The 18,271-nt window shown below is 38.7% G+C and overlaps 1 protein-coding gene across 1 annotated transcript in view; it reads right to left on the bottom strand.

The window, feature by feature from the left end:
* LOC138852813 (murinoglobulin-2-like) overlaps positions 1-18,271 on the bottom strand; it is a 348,116-nt gene that overhangs the window by 214,886 nt on the left and 114,959 nt on the right. Inside the window, exon 6 of the mRNA XM_070085802.1 lies at positions 5,362-5,577. Coding sequence (XP_069941903.1) covers positions 5,362-5,577 — 216 coding nt within the window. The remainder of the gene's footprint in view (positions 1-5,361; positions 5,578-18,271) is intronic.

Below are 18,271 nucleotides of genomic sequence, written 5' to 3'. Positions count from 1 at the left end.
AGTTTAAGTTTAGTCGAGTCTTAAGACATAGCAAACTACTTAGAGCACTTACACACATGCACACAAACTTATTTGTATATATTTGTATTATTAAATGTACCAGACGGTACTTAAGACTTATAAATGTGATATGTGCCTTCAGCACAATACTACTGTACACGAGAGAAGTGATTATTATGATTATTTTGATTTTGATTAATTTAATTTACTTTGATCTCGTACCTCTAGACTTTGTTATTAATAAATTTATTAAATTTTAATTTCTTTAGTAGTAGCCTACCAGTTGAAATCCTGAAGCACTAATAATTCTTATTGAATTCTAATGGATAATTGGACCAGGATGCCGACTACTTGTTATGAAAACCCAGTAACAGGCTGGATGCTAGAAGGGCAGTCTTTTCTAGTATTCACTGGAGATCTCTTTGCTTATTAGAAATCACGTTTTTTGTAACAATGGGTATGGTTAAAACACTTTTCTAAAAAATTCTGCAATCTGTTGTAAATAACAGTAAAATTATTACTGTAAATAACAGTAAATGGAAGAGAAGTTAGGGTACTGGGAAATATGTAACATTTCTGGCAGTCTTGCTTACCACCTTCAGACTTAAGCAATATTTTTTTTTATTACTAGCCGTATCCTGAGGGACACGGCTAGCTTTTGTGAGACTTCGTCTGGAGGTGGGGGTGTTATGGGGCTATAGGACCCAACATGTATTTATGTATCTGTAACAGTTACTCTGGAATACCTAATTACATTGAATTGATGGGGACTCAGCTCTAACTGTCATAAGGGCAGATCACTCTTATGGCTGTAAGGCAGCTGAGTCAAGCCTGTTTTGCTCAGTATAATAGGTTATACTATAGGCACACACACACATAACTTAAATAAGTAGTTTGTAAAGTTGTATTTCTTTTTGTAACAGTAAAATAACGTGTGGCAGAATTGTGCTAACTAGAGAATTGTGCTTGGCAACAGTCTTTTGTTTTTGGGTGGGTGTGGGAGGAGCTTTGCTAGGCTCCTCCCTGTTTCTCTCTCTGTTTGTTGACTTCATGCTGGCAGGACCTCTGGGTCCTTCTTTCTATTTTTGGGGCATTATGAGTGCCCCAGGAGTGAGTTTTTATAACTTAAGTTGTGGCCACCATACCCAGGGTGACTAAAGTGTGTCAAAACACTGGTTAGCCCAGAGATTAGTCATGAAGAGAGTAGGGCAAAGTTGCTGAGATGCACCATGTGGGAGAACAGCTAAGGAGTGTGTAGACTTAAGTTTTGAATATGTGAGTGCTGTAATTGTATATTCTGTACATATCTATTTAGAATAGTTATATTTTTATAGTAGTAGTTTAAATAACATGTGAAGAGGGCTAGTGAAAGGATCAGAGACACTGAGGATGATCAGTCATGATGTAAGTATTACCCTAGACAGATAAGGCCATTAAGAAAAAAGCTACCCCCACACTAGAACATATAGTGAGAACCTTAATATCAAAGTAATAAGGGACAATAACATAACAGTCATCATCAATGCCAATGGCCTGAGGGCGGAAGTTAAACATGTATGGATGGAGTGGATTTTGCGACGTTATGCTGTGGATGTATGTTTTATAAAAGAACACAATTACAGGTTTGGTAGAGAGTTACGGTTGAAAGGAACCCGAATGTATATGAGTAATTCTTTAAAATTCAAGGGTGGGGTGGCTATAGCGGTGAAGGAGTCCAGTCTCATGGTGAGAGAAAATGCATGACCCCTAGAACACACAATCCAATGTTAGGATTGTGTGGTCTAGTGGTCTAAAGCGTCATGCATTTTGTCTAACCATGAGGCCAGGCAAAACAGCGCCGGGTTGACTCCTTGGCTAGTAAAGTGTTGTTATTGTTCAGTATCACTCGTTTTGCGGGTACAATAATATATATATATATGTCGTGCCGAATATGTAAAACATGCGCAATTTATTTTAGCCTAACCCAACTAAATATATTTTAGATTTGTTTACAATAATTTAATACTAAACAAAAACAGTGAAATATATTTTTTTCGTTAGGTTCAAAATGATTTTGGCGAAATTATTGCATACACAAGTTTTCACTTGTCCTATATGGCAAGATGAGCGTTGCTATTTAAGCCAAGATCGCAAGTTCTGCCTATTCGGCACGACATATATATATATATATATATATATATATATATATATATATATATATATATATATATATATATATATATATATATATATATATATATATATATATATATATATATATATAAATATGAGAGAAATGTCTTGAGTCGAAGAAAGAAGAGTCAGGAGTAAACCCAACTGCTAAGCCTGGAGAAACACTGACGAAGGCGATGTAGAAGGCAACAGGAACTCTGCAGGTGCTGTCTGCATCTTGCTAGATGGATGATAACTGCAACTTGATGGTGATAAGTTGCTGCAGGTGACAAGGGAGGAGCTCATCGTTGATTGGTCAGTTCATAGAGGTTTGATGGTTACTTGGAGTTGTGGCGTTGTTTTATGATGTGTAATGGCTTGAGGAATACAGTTCCATTTTCAAGACGTTTAATTCGTTGTACACGGATGATATCTAGACGTGTTAGCAAGTGTTGAAAGTGGGAATCTTGAGATCGTTCTTCAATGTGCTCTAGAAGAGTAGAAAGTTCCATTGTACCATTTCTGCGAGATGAATCGATGGTGAACTTGACTTTCTTTTGGGCGAGGTGAGAGTGGAGTTCAGAAAACACCATAACTGACAATATTTTTCTGTAGTGTAGAAGTTGATTCAATGCCATGTATAGTATTTGTCAGAATCTTCATCTGCATCTTTATCATGTCGAAAATCGTAAGATGGTGTTGGTTTTTCTTTCTTGTTTAGTGGTGTTGTAGGTGGAAGTGAAGATTCGTTGTCAACTTCAGTAGACGAATTAGAAGATGTTTCTGGTGGCAAGGTTTCTGATTGGTGGGATTCAATGAGGAGTGGTGGCGGTGGAGGCTGCTCATTGGACGTTGTTGGAGTGATGTCACTAGTTGGTGGTGGTAATGGAGCTACTGCAGCAGAGGTGGTGATTAAGTCTTTGGTGAATTTGAGAATTTCTTCAGAAGGTGGAGATGCTGGAAATGTAAATGATTGCATGTTATTTAATGCAAATAACTCGTTGATGGTAGAGTTAAAGGATCCAGGTACAGCCATGTTCTGCATGTGAGCATATAGTAGACAACAGTGGATCTTCGTTACGTCACATGTTGGAGGAGTGATGGTGGTGGAAGCGGGTTGAGATGCTTGAAGTAATTTTGTAGTATCAGCTTGCAACTTTCCAATTGCGGCATACGTTGGTGTCTTGTTAGAAGATTTTTTCTTTGCTGCATTCTGTGTTTTCTTCATAATATCCTTTCTAGTAGGACATTTTACTGCCAATGTATGGTGATCATTACTTTTGCAGTTTAAACACGCTGGTTGTGTTGGAGCAGCAGCGGTACAGGAACTGAAGGTTTGTCCCTCACTGCCACATGTAGTGCAGAACTTCTTGTCTTTTACTGGACATGCTTTGGTGGTGTGAAGATAATAATAACAGTTCCAGCAATGTTGGATGTAGTGGTATCTCTCTGCTTCTATGTAGGTGGGACTGATGTAGTAGTAGTAAACAGCAAGACCTTCGTTCAGAGCAGTGGCAGCCATGTTCACGTCGGTAAAGGTGACCTTAAACATAGACGATGCATTCGGGATTTTTGTGATACTGTCGACAGTAGCCCAAGCATTTTGAATTTCAATGGATGACTTGAGTTCAGTAATTGGTTGAGAAGTCAGAATCTTGTCCAGTTTTTTCAGGAATACTGATTTCCTTGCCCTGAGGCCTTGCGCTACACGTTGATCCAAGGCAGCCAGCTGCCTTGGATCAAGTTGCGCATCAAGGTATTGTCCAGTGTGGGAAGATTGGTATAGCACTGCATACCTTGTTCCAAGGTTCGTAGGTTCGAGTCTCCTTCAGCCAGAGATCAGTGTTTGTGTATATTTCGCCTGCTCTTGCGAATTCATTGCATTGTTAAAATCTCTAGTAAGGCTGATGCATGCAGGGGATGAGATGAAAAGCTGTAAGCCTTCTTCCTGAAAGCTGGCTGCCTTGGATCAACGTGTAGCGCAAGTTGCACGCCAAGGTATTGTCCAGTGTGGGTAGATTGGTATATCACTGCGTACCTTGTTCCAAGGTTCGTAGGTTCGAGTCTCCTTCAACCAGAGATCAGTGTTTGTGTATATTTCGCCTGGTCTTGCGAATTCCTTGCATTGTTAAAATCTCTAGTAAGGCTGATGCATGCAGGGGATGAGATGAAAAGCTGTAAGCCTTCTTCCTGAAAGCTGGCTGCCTTGGATCAACGTGTAGCGCAAGCTGCACGCCAAGGTATTGTCCAGTGTGGATAGATTGGTATAGCACTGCGTACCTTGTTACAAGGTTCGTAGGTTCGAATCTCCTTCAGCCAGAGATCAGTGTTTATATATATATATATATATATATATATATATATATATATTTATTTATTGTCAAGGAACTTTAAAATCAAAACATCAAAGGAAAACATATAAATGGTCAGGACTACACGTCACCACAACAAAGCAACACCTCATAGAAGCGTGACGACACTCAACTCTGTGAATCCCGCCTAATACTCTACCCAAGAATTAAGATTTAGTTCTTGTCTAATGTATCATTAAATTCTTCCCAAATTTTATTAATTATAAATGAATCGAGTTAATATAAACCAATGGATATATTCATATTATTTTCAAAACTATTTTTTATGAAACATGATTGAATTATATCCCTGTCGACCATGATTTACTCTTCAGTCATGGAGTTGAGATTAACAGTAACTTAAGTTTGCTAAAATGATATTCGCTGTGAATTTCTTCGTTCATTTAATAATTTTACTAATTTTTCATGCTGGAGTTTTTACTCTTTATTTCTTTTATTGTGATATAATATTTGTATACAAGCTTTGTATTTCAGTCCATCTATTCATAATTCAAAATTTAGTTATTGTTCTGATGAGAACAGGAAATTTGTTTGATGAGTACTGGGTACTGAGCCGCCATCATTTCACTTGCATGTGAAGTGTGTATGAAAAAAAAATTGTATAAGGTTTGTGTCAACTGCTGCTTTCATTATATTGCGAGATTCTTATTTAGGGAGAAAAAGTAAAGTTTCCTTGAAAACTTGTCATTAATATTATTTGTCTTCTTGTTAATATTGATCTGTTACTGTGACTGATTACAATTTTCAAATACACATTCCATGATTATTTACCTGTTACTTTATTCCGTTTACCAATCTCACTTTTTTCAACACTGAATATATCCAAGATTTCACTAACCTTGAGGGTGTAGGGAAGGTTTGGCTTCATGTACTCGTCTTCGTAGATAGTTATGAAATTGACAGCATTGCGAGTGATGGAAACTGAAGCCTCACGTTTCATCTCTACATCAGTTCCCTCCTCTGTGACGATGACGGAAGCCTGGAGACTATACACGTTACAGTCGATCACCTTCATCTCCTGCGCAGTAAATTTCACTTCTCGACACCCAGAGAACTGTGGGGAGATGCATACCTGAAACCACAATCCCTTACAGCTGCAAACAAAGACCTACAGGGGAATACTTAATACACACTTTCTCACACCTGCCCTCAGTATGATAGAAAAGTAAAAATATCATTACACAATCTCTTACAGCTACACCCAGATCTGCAGATCTGCAGGAGATGTTTTATAGTACAAGATCAAATGAAAAAGAAAAAAGGAAAGGCGTAGTATATACAGAATCATATATAACAAAGACTTGGTGAAAAACCACACTTGCAGACTACGGCTTTTATTTAATTTCGACTATGTTTATGATGTAATTGACACACAGAGACGAATTTTGCTTTAATATGCTATCTTAAGGTTTTAACTTACATCGCAATGCATCTCGTAAATATTAAGTCTGTAATAAACTCCTCAGCATTTAAAATACACTGACTGTGCAGTATTGTACACTGACTGAATTTTCAGCATAGTGTAAGAAGTAAATTTAAGAAATTAAAGAACTGCTGAATCTTACTGAATACAAAATGGTACGAAACTTGAAACTAAATTTTAAACACGTAAATATTTATTGAAGACGCAAGAATCGAGTGAAGTAATTAATTTTTAAGTAAATGTTTCATAGTCATAAAATCAACTTACTATGCACAATATTAACAAAAGTGTTGATGAAACAATTTATATCTTTACATGGAATGTCAGTATAAAAACTAATAAAGTTTGATTGTCTGAAATTTTCTGCCGTTTTGCGAAAAAGTTATCACCGGCGCCTCAGTCATGAGCGGGACAGCGCAGCCTGTGACAACCAGTATAGTTACTGGACACTGGCAGAGACGCAGTAAGTGTCCGTTATGGAGGCGTTGGTATATGAAAAATTGTTCAAATAAAACATTTACATACACTAAACATCTGAACATTATGTAAACAGTTTTTTTTATGTATATCATCGCCTCCATAACGGACACTTATTGCATCTCCACTAGTGTCCGCTATAGCGAAGTTTCACTGTATTTCGGAAAGCAAATTATTTCTTGTGTCAATGTGTTGAAGAATTTGAAACCCTCGAAAATGAAGACAATAAAAATCAAACAGCAAGAGCAGTAGTCATGAGACATGTAGTGACAACACGGAAAGTAAGACAAGCACGTGTGTTGCAAGTTTAGAAGGGACAAGGAAAAAGAAATGTGTTGATACTTGGGAATGTGCGGCACCAACTAAAAAAAGAAAAGGAAACTTTGTTAGGATTTACGATAAGGAGAACTTAAAGGACGGTTTCACTGTAGCCGCTAGCAGCGAACTATCGCAAAGCCATTGTCTGTAATATGTTCAGAAATTCTATCAAATAGCACTATGAAACCTTCCAAACTTGCTCCTACAACACTTGTCAGACACTGCAATATCATGGAATCTTGGTTCAGACCACATTTACACAACCTTCTTCACGGCTACTTCAAATACTACTACAACTTACACATCCCTTTGGGAATAACCTACTACTTCCACTGTGGAATCCCGCCTACCAGTGACTATGCCCTCGTCTGCTACCCATCCTTCTTCACCCGACGTTAGTATAGGGCCCCGCTTTTCGGCGTTTCGCCTTACGGCATTCCGCTAATACAGCGATCTCAAATTATGACCAAAACTTTATGGCAAGCCGTCTTTCAGATACGACGCGGGCCACCCCGTTTACTTACATTCTCCATGAGCACATTTCTCTATTATGTAATAATAATCACTATTGGGTATATTAAATGTCTAATTTTACATCAGTAAAAACATTTTCATTAATCCATCTATGATATTTTCTTTAAAATTGTATAAGAAACACGTTACGTAACATATAAACATGCCAAACCATACCCCGGCCGGGATTGAACCCGCGGTCAGAGAGTCACAAAACTCCAGCCCGTCGCGTTAGACACTAGACCAGCTAGCCACAATAAGATTCGTCCAACTAGGTATATTTCTACACCATAGGAAGGTTAGCACAGGCACCACTGTGACCACAAATGCAAATTTTTACAGACGAATCTAAAGCTAGCGTGGCCGTGACGAACTCTAGCTCAAGTCCCTTCACTGCCGTCAACATGACTCACGAAATCGTAATGACACGATTGCAAACAAACCATACCCTTGCCGGGATTGAAGCCGCGGTCAGAGAGTCTCAAAACTCCAGCCCGTCGCGTTAGCCACTAGACCAGCTAGCCACAATAAAATTCGTCCAACTAGGTATATTTCTATACCATAGGAAGGTTAGCACAGGCACCACTGTGACCACAAATGCAAGTTTTTACAGACGAATCTCCAGCTAGCATGGCCGTGACGAACTCTAGCTCAAGTCCCTTCACTGCCGTCAACATGACTCACGAAATCGTAATGACACGATTGCAAACAAATCATACCCCGGCCGGGATTGAACCCGCGGTCATAGAGTCTCAAAACTCCAGCCCGTCGCGTTAGCCACTAGACCAGCTAGCCACAATTAGATTCGTCCAACTAGGGACTTGAGCTAGAGTTCGTCACGGCCACGCTAGCTGGAGATTCGTCTGTAAAAACTTGCATTTGTGGTCACAGTGGTGCCTGTGCTAACCTTCCTATAGTGTAGAAATATACCTAGTTGGACGAATCTTATTCTTATCTTATATAAGCAGCACCAGCAACAAAGTTCATTGCATTGTCTGAAATCATCAGTCTGGGACATTCCCTTCTGGCTGCAAACCGTCTGAATAATTTGATAAAGGTTTCAGCAGACATATGTCAGTGGCTACTTCTAGTCGTAGCACAAGTGAACAAACAGATGTACACCTTGATGGGAACTTTGTCAACTGTTTTGGTTAAAATTATTGGTCCAGTGTAATCTACACCTGTCACCTCAAATGGAGTGATATGACAAACTCTTTCAGAGGGATATGGAGGTGGACCTGGATACTGACATACTCGCATATCACAGTGACGACAAGTAATACAGTCCTTTATTTGCTTTTTCACACTTTGTCTACCTTTAGCATTCCAGTAGGATTGTCGTATATGACAAAGTGTGTCAGCTACCCCACCATGTAACACGTTACTGTGGGCGTTTTGAACAATCAGTTTTGTTAGCCAATGATTCTTGGGGATCAATATTGGATGTATGGCTACTTAAGATAGTGAAGACTTATGATATCTTATAATCTTTTGTGAGTCGAGATAAAGTCCTAAAGAATTAATCACATCAGGTTTCTTTGGGGATTTATCTTGTGTTTCCAGAAATTTATATTCTGTAGAGAACACATCTTTCTGTATTAGTTTCACCCAGTATGTAATGGGTTCAAGACATTCATAATTAGGTTTTATTCCTTTAATGAATTTAAAGACAAGAGCTGTAACTCTTACGAGTTTACCCAAAGATGAGTATTTAGATCCATCAATGACTATTTCTCTTTTGTCTGAAGTATTTACACAACTTATTTCTGCTGTGTTCAAGCAGACTGTTTCTTCTGGCATAATGTGAGGTTTTTGCTGAGGCCAGTTATTTTCATTAGAGAGCCGGTTCGGTCCGTGGAGCCATAATTTATTATCCACAAATTTCTTGAGTGGGACACCACGTGACAACATGTCAGCTGGATTCTCTTGGATAGAGACGTGGAGAAAGAGATAATCTCTCTGCATCTCTTTTATTTCTGCTACTCTGTTCTGTACATGCACCAACTTACTCTTATATTTCTTAACCACTTGAGAACTGCTTCATTATCACTCCAGATCACGTTTTTTTCAATAGTGAGATGATCAAGTACTTTGTTGAGATAGACAGCTGATTTTGTACCTGCATAGAGTGCTGTCAGTTCCAATTGTGGTACTGTTCTGACCTTCAAGGGTGCTACCCTGGCCTTTGAAGTAATTAGTGTACTTCCTTTATCACTACTCATGTAAGCTACAGAGCCATAACCTCTGGTTGACGCATCACAGAACACATGTAATGTGTACTTGTTTCCCTCTTGACCTATTTGTCTGGGAAATTTAATTTGATGAAGTTGTTTAAACTCCTTGGATATTTCATCCCTTGCTTGACTCATTTCTAGAGGCAAGTTCTCATCCCATCCAATTTTGAGCTTCCATGTATCTTGCATAAGCATTTTACCTTTTATGGTAATTGGTGAGACGAGTCCTAGAGGATCAAAACATTGAGATACCTTTGACAGTAAACTACGTTTGGTGAGTGTACTGCATGATTTATTGTTTATCCTTTTGAGATTCAAAGTATCTTCCTGTGTGCTCCAATTAAGTCCCAACATATTAATTGCTTTGAATTTGTATTCCACATCCTTAGAGGCATATTTGCTTCTTTCATCTCCTTGTTAGCTTCTCTGTATAAGGATTTCAAATCCTCCTCTTTATTCACACTACCTTGAAGATTGTCCACATAGAAACTTTTCTTTAAGATTTTTTTGAAGGGACTTTCAGATTTATTCAAATGTATATTTAGAGTAGCTTCTAGTAAGAATGGAGAGGATGTTGCACCAAACAATACTGATTTGAAACGGAAAGTTTTCACAGGACTTTGAGGATCATGTGGATTTTCAGGCCACAAAAATCGAGTATAATCTCTGTCTATTTCTTGTAGTCCTACTCTTAAGAAAGCTTTGGAAATATCAGCCGTGTAGGCATATGGGTTTGTGCGAAATTTCATAAGCACATCTCCAAGCCTCTCAGTTAGTGAGGGTCATCAGACAATTAAGACTTGCTTCATCTTTATTTGCACATGCGCTGCAATTGTATACAACACGTAGTGGAGTGGTTTCAGAATCTATTCTGACTCCGTGGTGCATGAGATAATGAGCTTCTGTCTTCAACTTGTCTTCGACTACTTCCTCAATGAATTTATTGTCCGACTGTTCTTGTATGATATTATCATAGACAGTCAGTAGCTCTGGTTTCTTCCTGAGCTCATGTATTTGTGCTTTCATTTGTCCGAAAGCCATGCGATAATTGCTAGGCAGATGTGGTGGATTAAATTTCCATGGTAACCTAACCCAATACTGTCCGTCTTTATATTTGACAGTGTCCAAATATTGGCTATAAGTCTGAGACTCTTGTAGGCTTGGTTTATTTACATCAATATCTATCGCATCTAAATCCCACAACTTATCAACTGGTTCATTCATTTCTTCCAGTAATGATAATTTTTGCTGTGGTACATGATCAGCGGTTATTCTTGTAACTAGTACATTTTCCACTGAATCAATATGAGTTTCTTTCCCACTTTGAGAGGGAATGGGACCACATATCATGTGGCCTCCTGCTGTTTTCAGCAATTGAACATCATGTTTACTTACTATATATATTTTGCTCAAAACAGTGATAATAATAACTTCAAATGATTAAATCAATAGGACTAATAGTGTCTGTCTGTATGTCAGGACAGGCTAACTTGACCTTAGCTGCTTTCAGTTCTGCAACTGTTTCTTTTAATCCCTGGATCTGCACAGACTTAGGCAAATCATCTACTACCACAGCTTCTACTGTCTTTTTCCTGTTTCCTAGACCAACAGTGATTCTGGCTACGTCATTTGTCTGTTTACCAGAATTATGGAAAAACCCAGCTATATCTAACTGTACTTTGGCATAGGGTTGTTTATTCAGTTTCTGCAACACTGTTCTTCTTATGAAGGACCTTTGTGAGCCTTGATCAAATAGTGTTAGCACATTGGTTTTGTGTAATTTATTAGATAACTCAACTCGAGCTATCGGGAGAGCAGTTGCTTTAAACTTATCTCTCACATTTAATGCTGTTGCTTGTTGACTTCCTGATTCTGTGGAAGTCTGCTGCTGATCAGCAAAATTATTTGTGCATAATGCTGTATGATGCATACCCTTGCATTTAAAACACTTCTTCAGTGAGCATTTTCCTCCCTTATGTTCACCTAAACACTTGTTGCACCTTTTCATCTGATGACCACGTTGTTTACGTGCCTCCATTGATGTGTATTGAATACAATACTGTGCCCAAAGTGTTCCATCAAAAAGTACACATTTTTAGTACGTTTATGAGTGACAGTTTGTTTACTGTCTGTTGTATTCACAGCTTGATAAATGCCTATATGGGATTTCCCATTCTGTGGTTTAGTGGGAGTAGGTATACTCTTGATATACTGAGTTGAAAGTTTATTATCCACGGGATTTGTGGATTTTTCATCTTGTCTCATTGCCTGCATGCATGAAACTATTGTTTGTAAACCATTGCTAATTTCTTCACAAGTGAAATAGTGTTTATTGAACATAATATTTAATAGTTTAATAGTTTGTGGTGACAACTTATCCTGTACAATACCACTGATAAAGCAATACATTGTCTTAGGTAATATTTAGCACCTAGAGATCTGAGACTATTGTCTAATGTGATTCTAAATTCCTGTAAATCTGAAAAACAATGTTTGGGTGGCTTCAAGCTTGATATTAATACTGCATGTCTAACGCTGGCCTTGTCAGTGTCAAAGTGATTGTCTGTTAAGGCACGTAAGACTATTTGACTTAATCAGTTCATAGGGTTCTCCCTTCACAAGACATTTAAGATAATTGATCTTAGCAATCTCATCTATGTCAGTTCGTGAATGTATTTTGGACTGAAAACCACTAATGAATTCTTCATAATTATGACCTTGGAAAATAGGTAATGACAAGGTAGGCAAACTTGGTAATGGTACACTTGTTGTTGTTACAGGTGTAACAGGTGTTTGATCACTAGTTACAGTAGGTCTCTGTGACAGAATATTACGGCAAATAACCTGTACTCCTGTCCACCTTAACTGTTGATTACTAAAAGTATCCAAAACATTTTTAATTTCATCCTCAGATGGATCTGATTCAAGAAATTTATTTTCATAATGTGTATAGTCTGAATTAATTATTTCCAGACGTTGTGTAAGTAATTCAAATTATACCTCAAGATCATCAAAATCAATGTTTGTATCTTGAGTTAATCCTATACAGACTGAAATTAGATTTTATAATTGTGTGATCTTAGTCTGTAAAGACTGAAACTGAGTTTTCAGACAAGCCATTTTAATGGTATATTGAAAATTCTAGTACCACACTTAGAGTGTTTAAAAAACACTGTACTGCTATAAACAGCTGAGTTTTTGTTATGCTTAAGTCAGCAATAATCAGTCAGACACTTACTGACCTACTAAGCTTAACCTCAGGGTCAATGACCATGAAGGGTACACAGTACATGTGGCTGGTGTTTATGGCTTGAGTTTGATGTGTCAGCTTTACAATGATGATTAATCGTAAATAACGACGTTATACACTTCATTCACTATACACTATAAATGTCACTGTATAACTGTAAATCACACGTGAATATTTCTTACACATATGTAAATGTCACTGTTAATATATAAGAAACTTAAACACAATCTCGTCTCTTAATCTCTGTCTATAAACATTATAAACAATGAGTGTATATACACTCAGACAATCTGAACATCAGTTGGGTAGTCAGCATTTCTGAAAGCTGGAGCAGTAGATGCTGGGTGCCATCCCCCGTTTTCTTGTTGGGTGAGTCACCCAGCTCCTGTTTTCTTTGGGTGAAAGCTGGGTGAGCGCCCGTTTTCTTTTGGCCCCTCATTCTCTGTGATTGAGTCTGGAGGGACTCATTTATACTGATTTATATTGTAAAACACTAGTTTTACAGTTTTTTTCGAAGGACCTTGGCTCGTAGGTTATTTGTATACTGTAGTACAACATATTTGGACCACAGTGTGGCCTTTGTCCGGTTCGAGCACGACCAAAATGTTTAGAAATGGTATTACAAGCAAAGCTTATACATTTTGTATAGGGAAAACTTAACTTAGAAAGATAGCTCATCACGTGCACAGCTGCCCCTGCAGACGAGGTCTTGAGAAGTTGTCGAAGTCATTCCTCAATGGGCTGAAATGAGTTATAATTTGTAAGTTTATAAATTACCCCTAGGGGGTGTTATGTCAGCATATTTCATTCACTGATTGCTGACAAAATTACGTACTTGTGTGGACTCAAAAGTCCGCACCTCACTGCCGACTATAGGTTGATTACAATCTTCTTGCGACTCAAGAACTGCGCAGTCCCCCGTACTACAAGAAATTCACAACCTACCTTGCTCTTGTAGTGTGAGCTATGGTGTTCTTAACACCTTCGACAGGTATCGGTGACTTGATAGAAGCTGAAGTGTCCTTGGATGTCCACGTCTTCCATAGTCTAGTAATATGCACGCTGGTACACTATGTTCCACATGATTTGTCTTTATTGTTCACAGTCTTATCACTGAAGAAGCTGATCACACTTCTCTTAAGTGTTTATTGTGTTTTGTGAGATACTTTGTTCACACTAATGCACAGATCGTTCTTTGTTGGTTATCCCGGCATCAGTGTCACTCTCAGTAAAGTCAAAAGTAATCTGAAGATGCCACAGTGCCCCACGCCGTTACTTCACCTAGCACATAAAGGAAAAGCTGACCTAGTACCTTTTGCTTCCTTGCCACTTTCTGGATGAAGCAAACCAGAATGTTTGATTCTTGCTGTCTTAAACATAGACAGCAAAGTACACTATCTTTACCATGGTAATAAAGTGGGAGCAGGATTTTCCTTAATTGTCCTGCTATGCTAAGAGATGGACTGTCTCTTAATAAAATACACTGTGCAACACTGGAGTCTGCAAGGAGCGTCGGTCGAAGCAACCACGTTGCATACTCGTACTGCATCTGGGATCAATTACTTGCTGTAGCAGTAAACAAGATACTTGCCCCTTCTGAGAGGGCTGGGCCCCTCATGGCTGAAAGGGGCTGAAGGGGGCTGATACCCCCCTCCTTGAGAAAATTTCTCCACACTGTTTTTACAGATTTTTTCGAAGGACCTTGGCATGTAGGTTATTTGTACACTGTAGTACAGTATATTTGGACCACAGTGTGGCCTTTATCAGGTTCGAGCACGACCAAAATGTTGAGAAATGGGTTACCAGCTAAGATATAGTTTAAATACAGGGAATACTTAGCTGCTAAAAGACAGCAAATCGTCTACACAGCCGCCCCTGTAGACGAGGTCTTGAATTGTTGTCATGATCATCTCTCAATGAGCTGTAATAGATCATATTATATAAACAATAAATTACCCATAGGGGGTGTTATGTCAGCATATTTCATTCACTGATGGCTGACATACATACTTGTGTGGACTCAAAAGTCCGCACCTCACTGCCGACTATAGGTTGATTACAAACTCCTTGCAACTCAAGAACTCCACAGTCCCCCGTACTACAAGAAATTCGCAACCTACCTTGCTCTTGTAGCGTGAGCTATGGTGTTCTTCACACCTTCGACAGGTATCGGTGACTTGATAGAAGCTGAAGTGTCCTTGGATGTCCCCATCTTCCATAGTCTAGGAATACTCACACTGGTACACTATGTTCCACAAGATTTGTCTTTATTGCTCACAATCTTATCACTGAAGAAGCTATCACACCTCTCTTAAGTGTTTATTGTGTTTTATGAGATACTTTGTTCACTAATGCATGGATCAATGTTCTTTGTTGGTTATCCTGGCATCAGTATGACTCTCAGTAGAGTCAAAAGTAATCTGAAGATGCCAGAGCCTCATACACCGTCACTGCCTCTAGCACATAAAGGAAAAGCTGACCTAGTACTTTTTGCTTCCTTGCCACTTCCCCCATGAAGCAAAGCAGAATATTTGATTCTTGCTGTCTTAAGAATAGACAACAGTGTACACTATCTTTACCATGGTAATAAAGTGGGAGCAGGATTTTCCTTAATTGTCCTGCTAAGGTAAGAGATGGACTGTCTTTTATTAAGCTACACTTTGCAACACTGGACTGCAAGGAGCATCGAGCCACGTAGCATACTCGTACTGCATCTGGGATCACTTACTCGCTGTAGCAGTAACAAGATGCTTGCCCCTTCTGAGAGGGCTGAAAGGCCTGAAAGGGGCTGAAGGGGGCTGATACTCCCCTCCTGGAGAAAATTTCTCCACAGCCATGGCTGGCTACCCATACTTCCCAAACCTGACTTAAGTAATAAAACTCACCTGTCACCCTACATGAAGGGGCTGTATGGCAATTTTCCGCGGTCTCAAAAAAAATGGAAAAATTATGGAAATTGAGTTATATATACAGAAAAAATAGCTTAACTCTTTGGCAACACAATGGTATAAGAATCAATGTTCTACGACGTTTCTACAAGAAATTATAGTCATTTGTATCAGGTATGGTGACGGCGATATGGGTAGCACGTCTGCTCACAGCCCATATATTTTTTGGAATTTTGTTCTTGTTTTTTATCGCTTTTTCTTGCATTATTCTTCCTAATTTAAATAACACTAAACTGGAGATTCTATGGTTTGAAGTGCTGCTTCCCAAGACCAAACCCATCTTAGTAGGAACTAGTTACCGCCCTCCCACCCAGGACCAGTTCTTAGAAGACTTTTCCAGAGTATTGTCCAGACTTGAAAACAATTGCGAGACAATAATACTGGGCGACTTCAATATCTGTTTTCAGCAGCAAAATAACGGGCTATGCAAAAGGTATAAGCAAATTCTAGGTTTAAATAGTTACACTCAACTAATTAATACACCAACCCTGATCACACAGTTCTCAGCCACTCTAACTGACCACATACTTTGTAACCGCTCTGAGAACATTAGTCAGTCAGGCGTCATTACCACAGGTCTTAGTAATCATTTCATCATTTACAGCACCAGGAAAATCACTAGGGATAGGATAGGCCTACACAGGACAATAAAAATGAGGTCAACTAGAAACTACAGTAAAGAAACACTGTTAAATAGGCTACACAATTGTGACTGGACAGAGATAACAAGTTGCACGGACGTAAACGATGCCTGGGAAAAATTCAAAACAATGTTCACTACCATCCTTGATAATATTGCACCAGTTAAAGAGGTTAGGATTAAACGAAGAACTGAACCCTGGATGAATACTGAGATATTATATAATGTGAAATTCAGAGACCAGCTGCTAAAAAGATTTAAAGCAAACAGACAGGACATTGCAGCACTAAATGAATTCTAAAGAGTGAGGAACAGAATACAGAGACTTATAAAAGGAACAAAGGCAAAGCACTATTGCTCAAAAATTGAAGAGTATAAGCATAACCACAGAAAGCTCTGGCAACAACTAAAACAGTTGGGGTATAGCCATAAGCCAGTAGATAGGTCTAACATAGTACTCACTATCGATAATGAGGTATGCCACGAAACATCTAAGGTGGCAAATTGCTTTAATTCCTACTACACATCTGTTGCATCAACACTAGTAAGTAAACTACCAGCTGCATCAAATACCTTTAACACAGACTCTGATAAGTTTCAAACATACTATACCAATAAATGGGTAACCCCAAACAGTTGTCAACTAGTAAGTGTATCTCATGACTTTATTCAAAAAAGAACTAAGTAGGTTAAACCCAACTAAGAGCACAGGCCCAGATAACATCCCGTCTAAGTTCCTAAAAAATGGTGCTTCTGAACTGTCAATCCCTACTGCTCACACAATAAATCTATCAATCACCACTAATACCGTACCGGGGGGGTTCAAGGAGGCCAGAGTTACTCCTATCTTCAAGAAAAATAGTAGGTCTGATGTCAGCAACTATAGGCCTGTTAGTATACTCAGTATAATATCCAAAATTCTAGAGAGGGAGTTGTACTCTCAAGTAGTTAAGTACCTTAATGACAACAACATTCTCCATAGCTATCAATCGGGCTTTAGAAGATCTTACTCAACCGACACCTCCCTAATTAATCTGATGGATTACCTGAGAATTGAAATGTCAAAGGGGAACCTCATAGGTATGGTAACCTTAGACCTGCAAAAGTCCTTCGATACTGTCAACCACAATATATTATGTACGAAACTTCAAGCTATCGGGATAGGTTCTGTAAACTGTTTAAGTCCTACCTTAGCAACAGGAGACAAATTGTCAAAATCAACAAAATGGAATCAGAACCCCTGCCGATAACATGTGGAGCTCCCCAAGGTAGTATTCTGGGTCCCTTATTATTCTTATGTTATGTCAATGACATGCCTATCAGTGTCAAGTGCAAACTCTTACTGTATGCAGATGACAGTGCTCTGTTAGTGTCAGGTAAAGACCCACAAGATATAGCTAATGTTTTAACACTGGAACTGGAGTCCTGCAGCAAATGGTTAGTAGACAACAAACTATCATTACACCTCGGGAAAACTGAAGCCATTCTCTTTGGCACGAAACATAAACTGAGAAGGGTAAATAATTTTAATATCCAGTGTAATGGGGAGCCCATCACTTTGGTTTCATCAGTAAAATATCTGGGAATCCCCTTTGACCCATGCATGTCAGGAGAATTGATAGGGAACAGTGTAGTAAAGAAAGCGAATGCCAGACTGAAGTTCCTGTATAGACAAGCACAGTGTCTACCTACTGAGGCTCGCAGGACCACATGTCTAGCCCTTATACAATGCCATATGGATTACGCTTGCTCTTCATGGTACTCTGCCTTGACAAAAAAACTGAAAGATAGACTGCAAATCACCCAGAACAAAATCGTAAGATTCATCCTGGGGCTGGGACCAAGAGAACATGTAGGCCAGGATGAATTACAGCAGTTGGATATGCTGAATGTTGAAGACAGAGTAAAACAACTGAAGCTAAATCATGTTTATAAAATTTCTCAC

This window comes from Cherax quadricarinatus, chromosome 1 (genome assembly GCF_038502225.1).
Source record: "Cherax quadricarinatus isolate ZL_2023a chromosome 1, ASM3850222v1, whole genome shotgun sequence".
Lineage (NCBI taxonomy): Eukaryota > Metazoa > Arthropoda > Malacostraca > Decapoda > Parastacidae > Cherax > Cherax quadricarinatus.
This window is presented reverse-complemented; position numbering and strand designations above follow the sequence as displayed.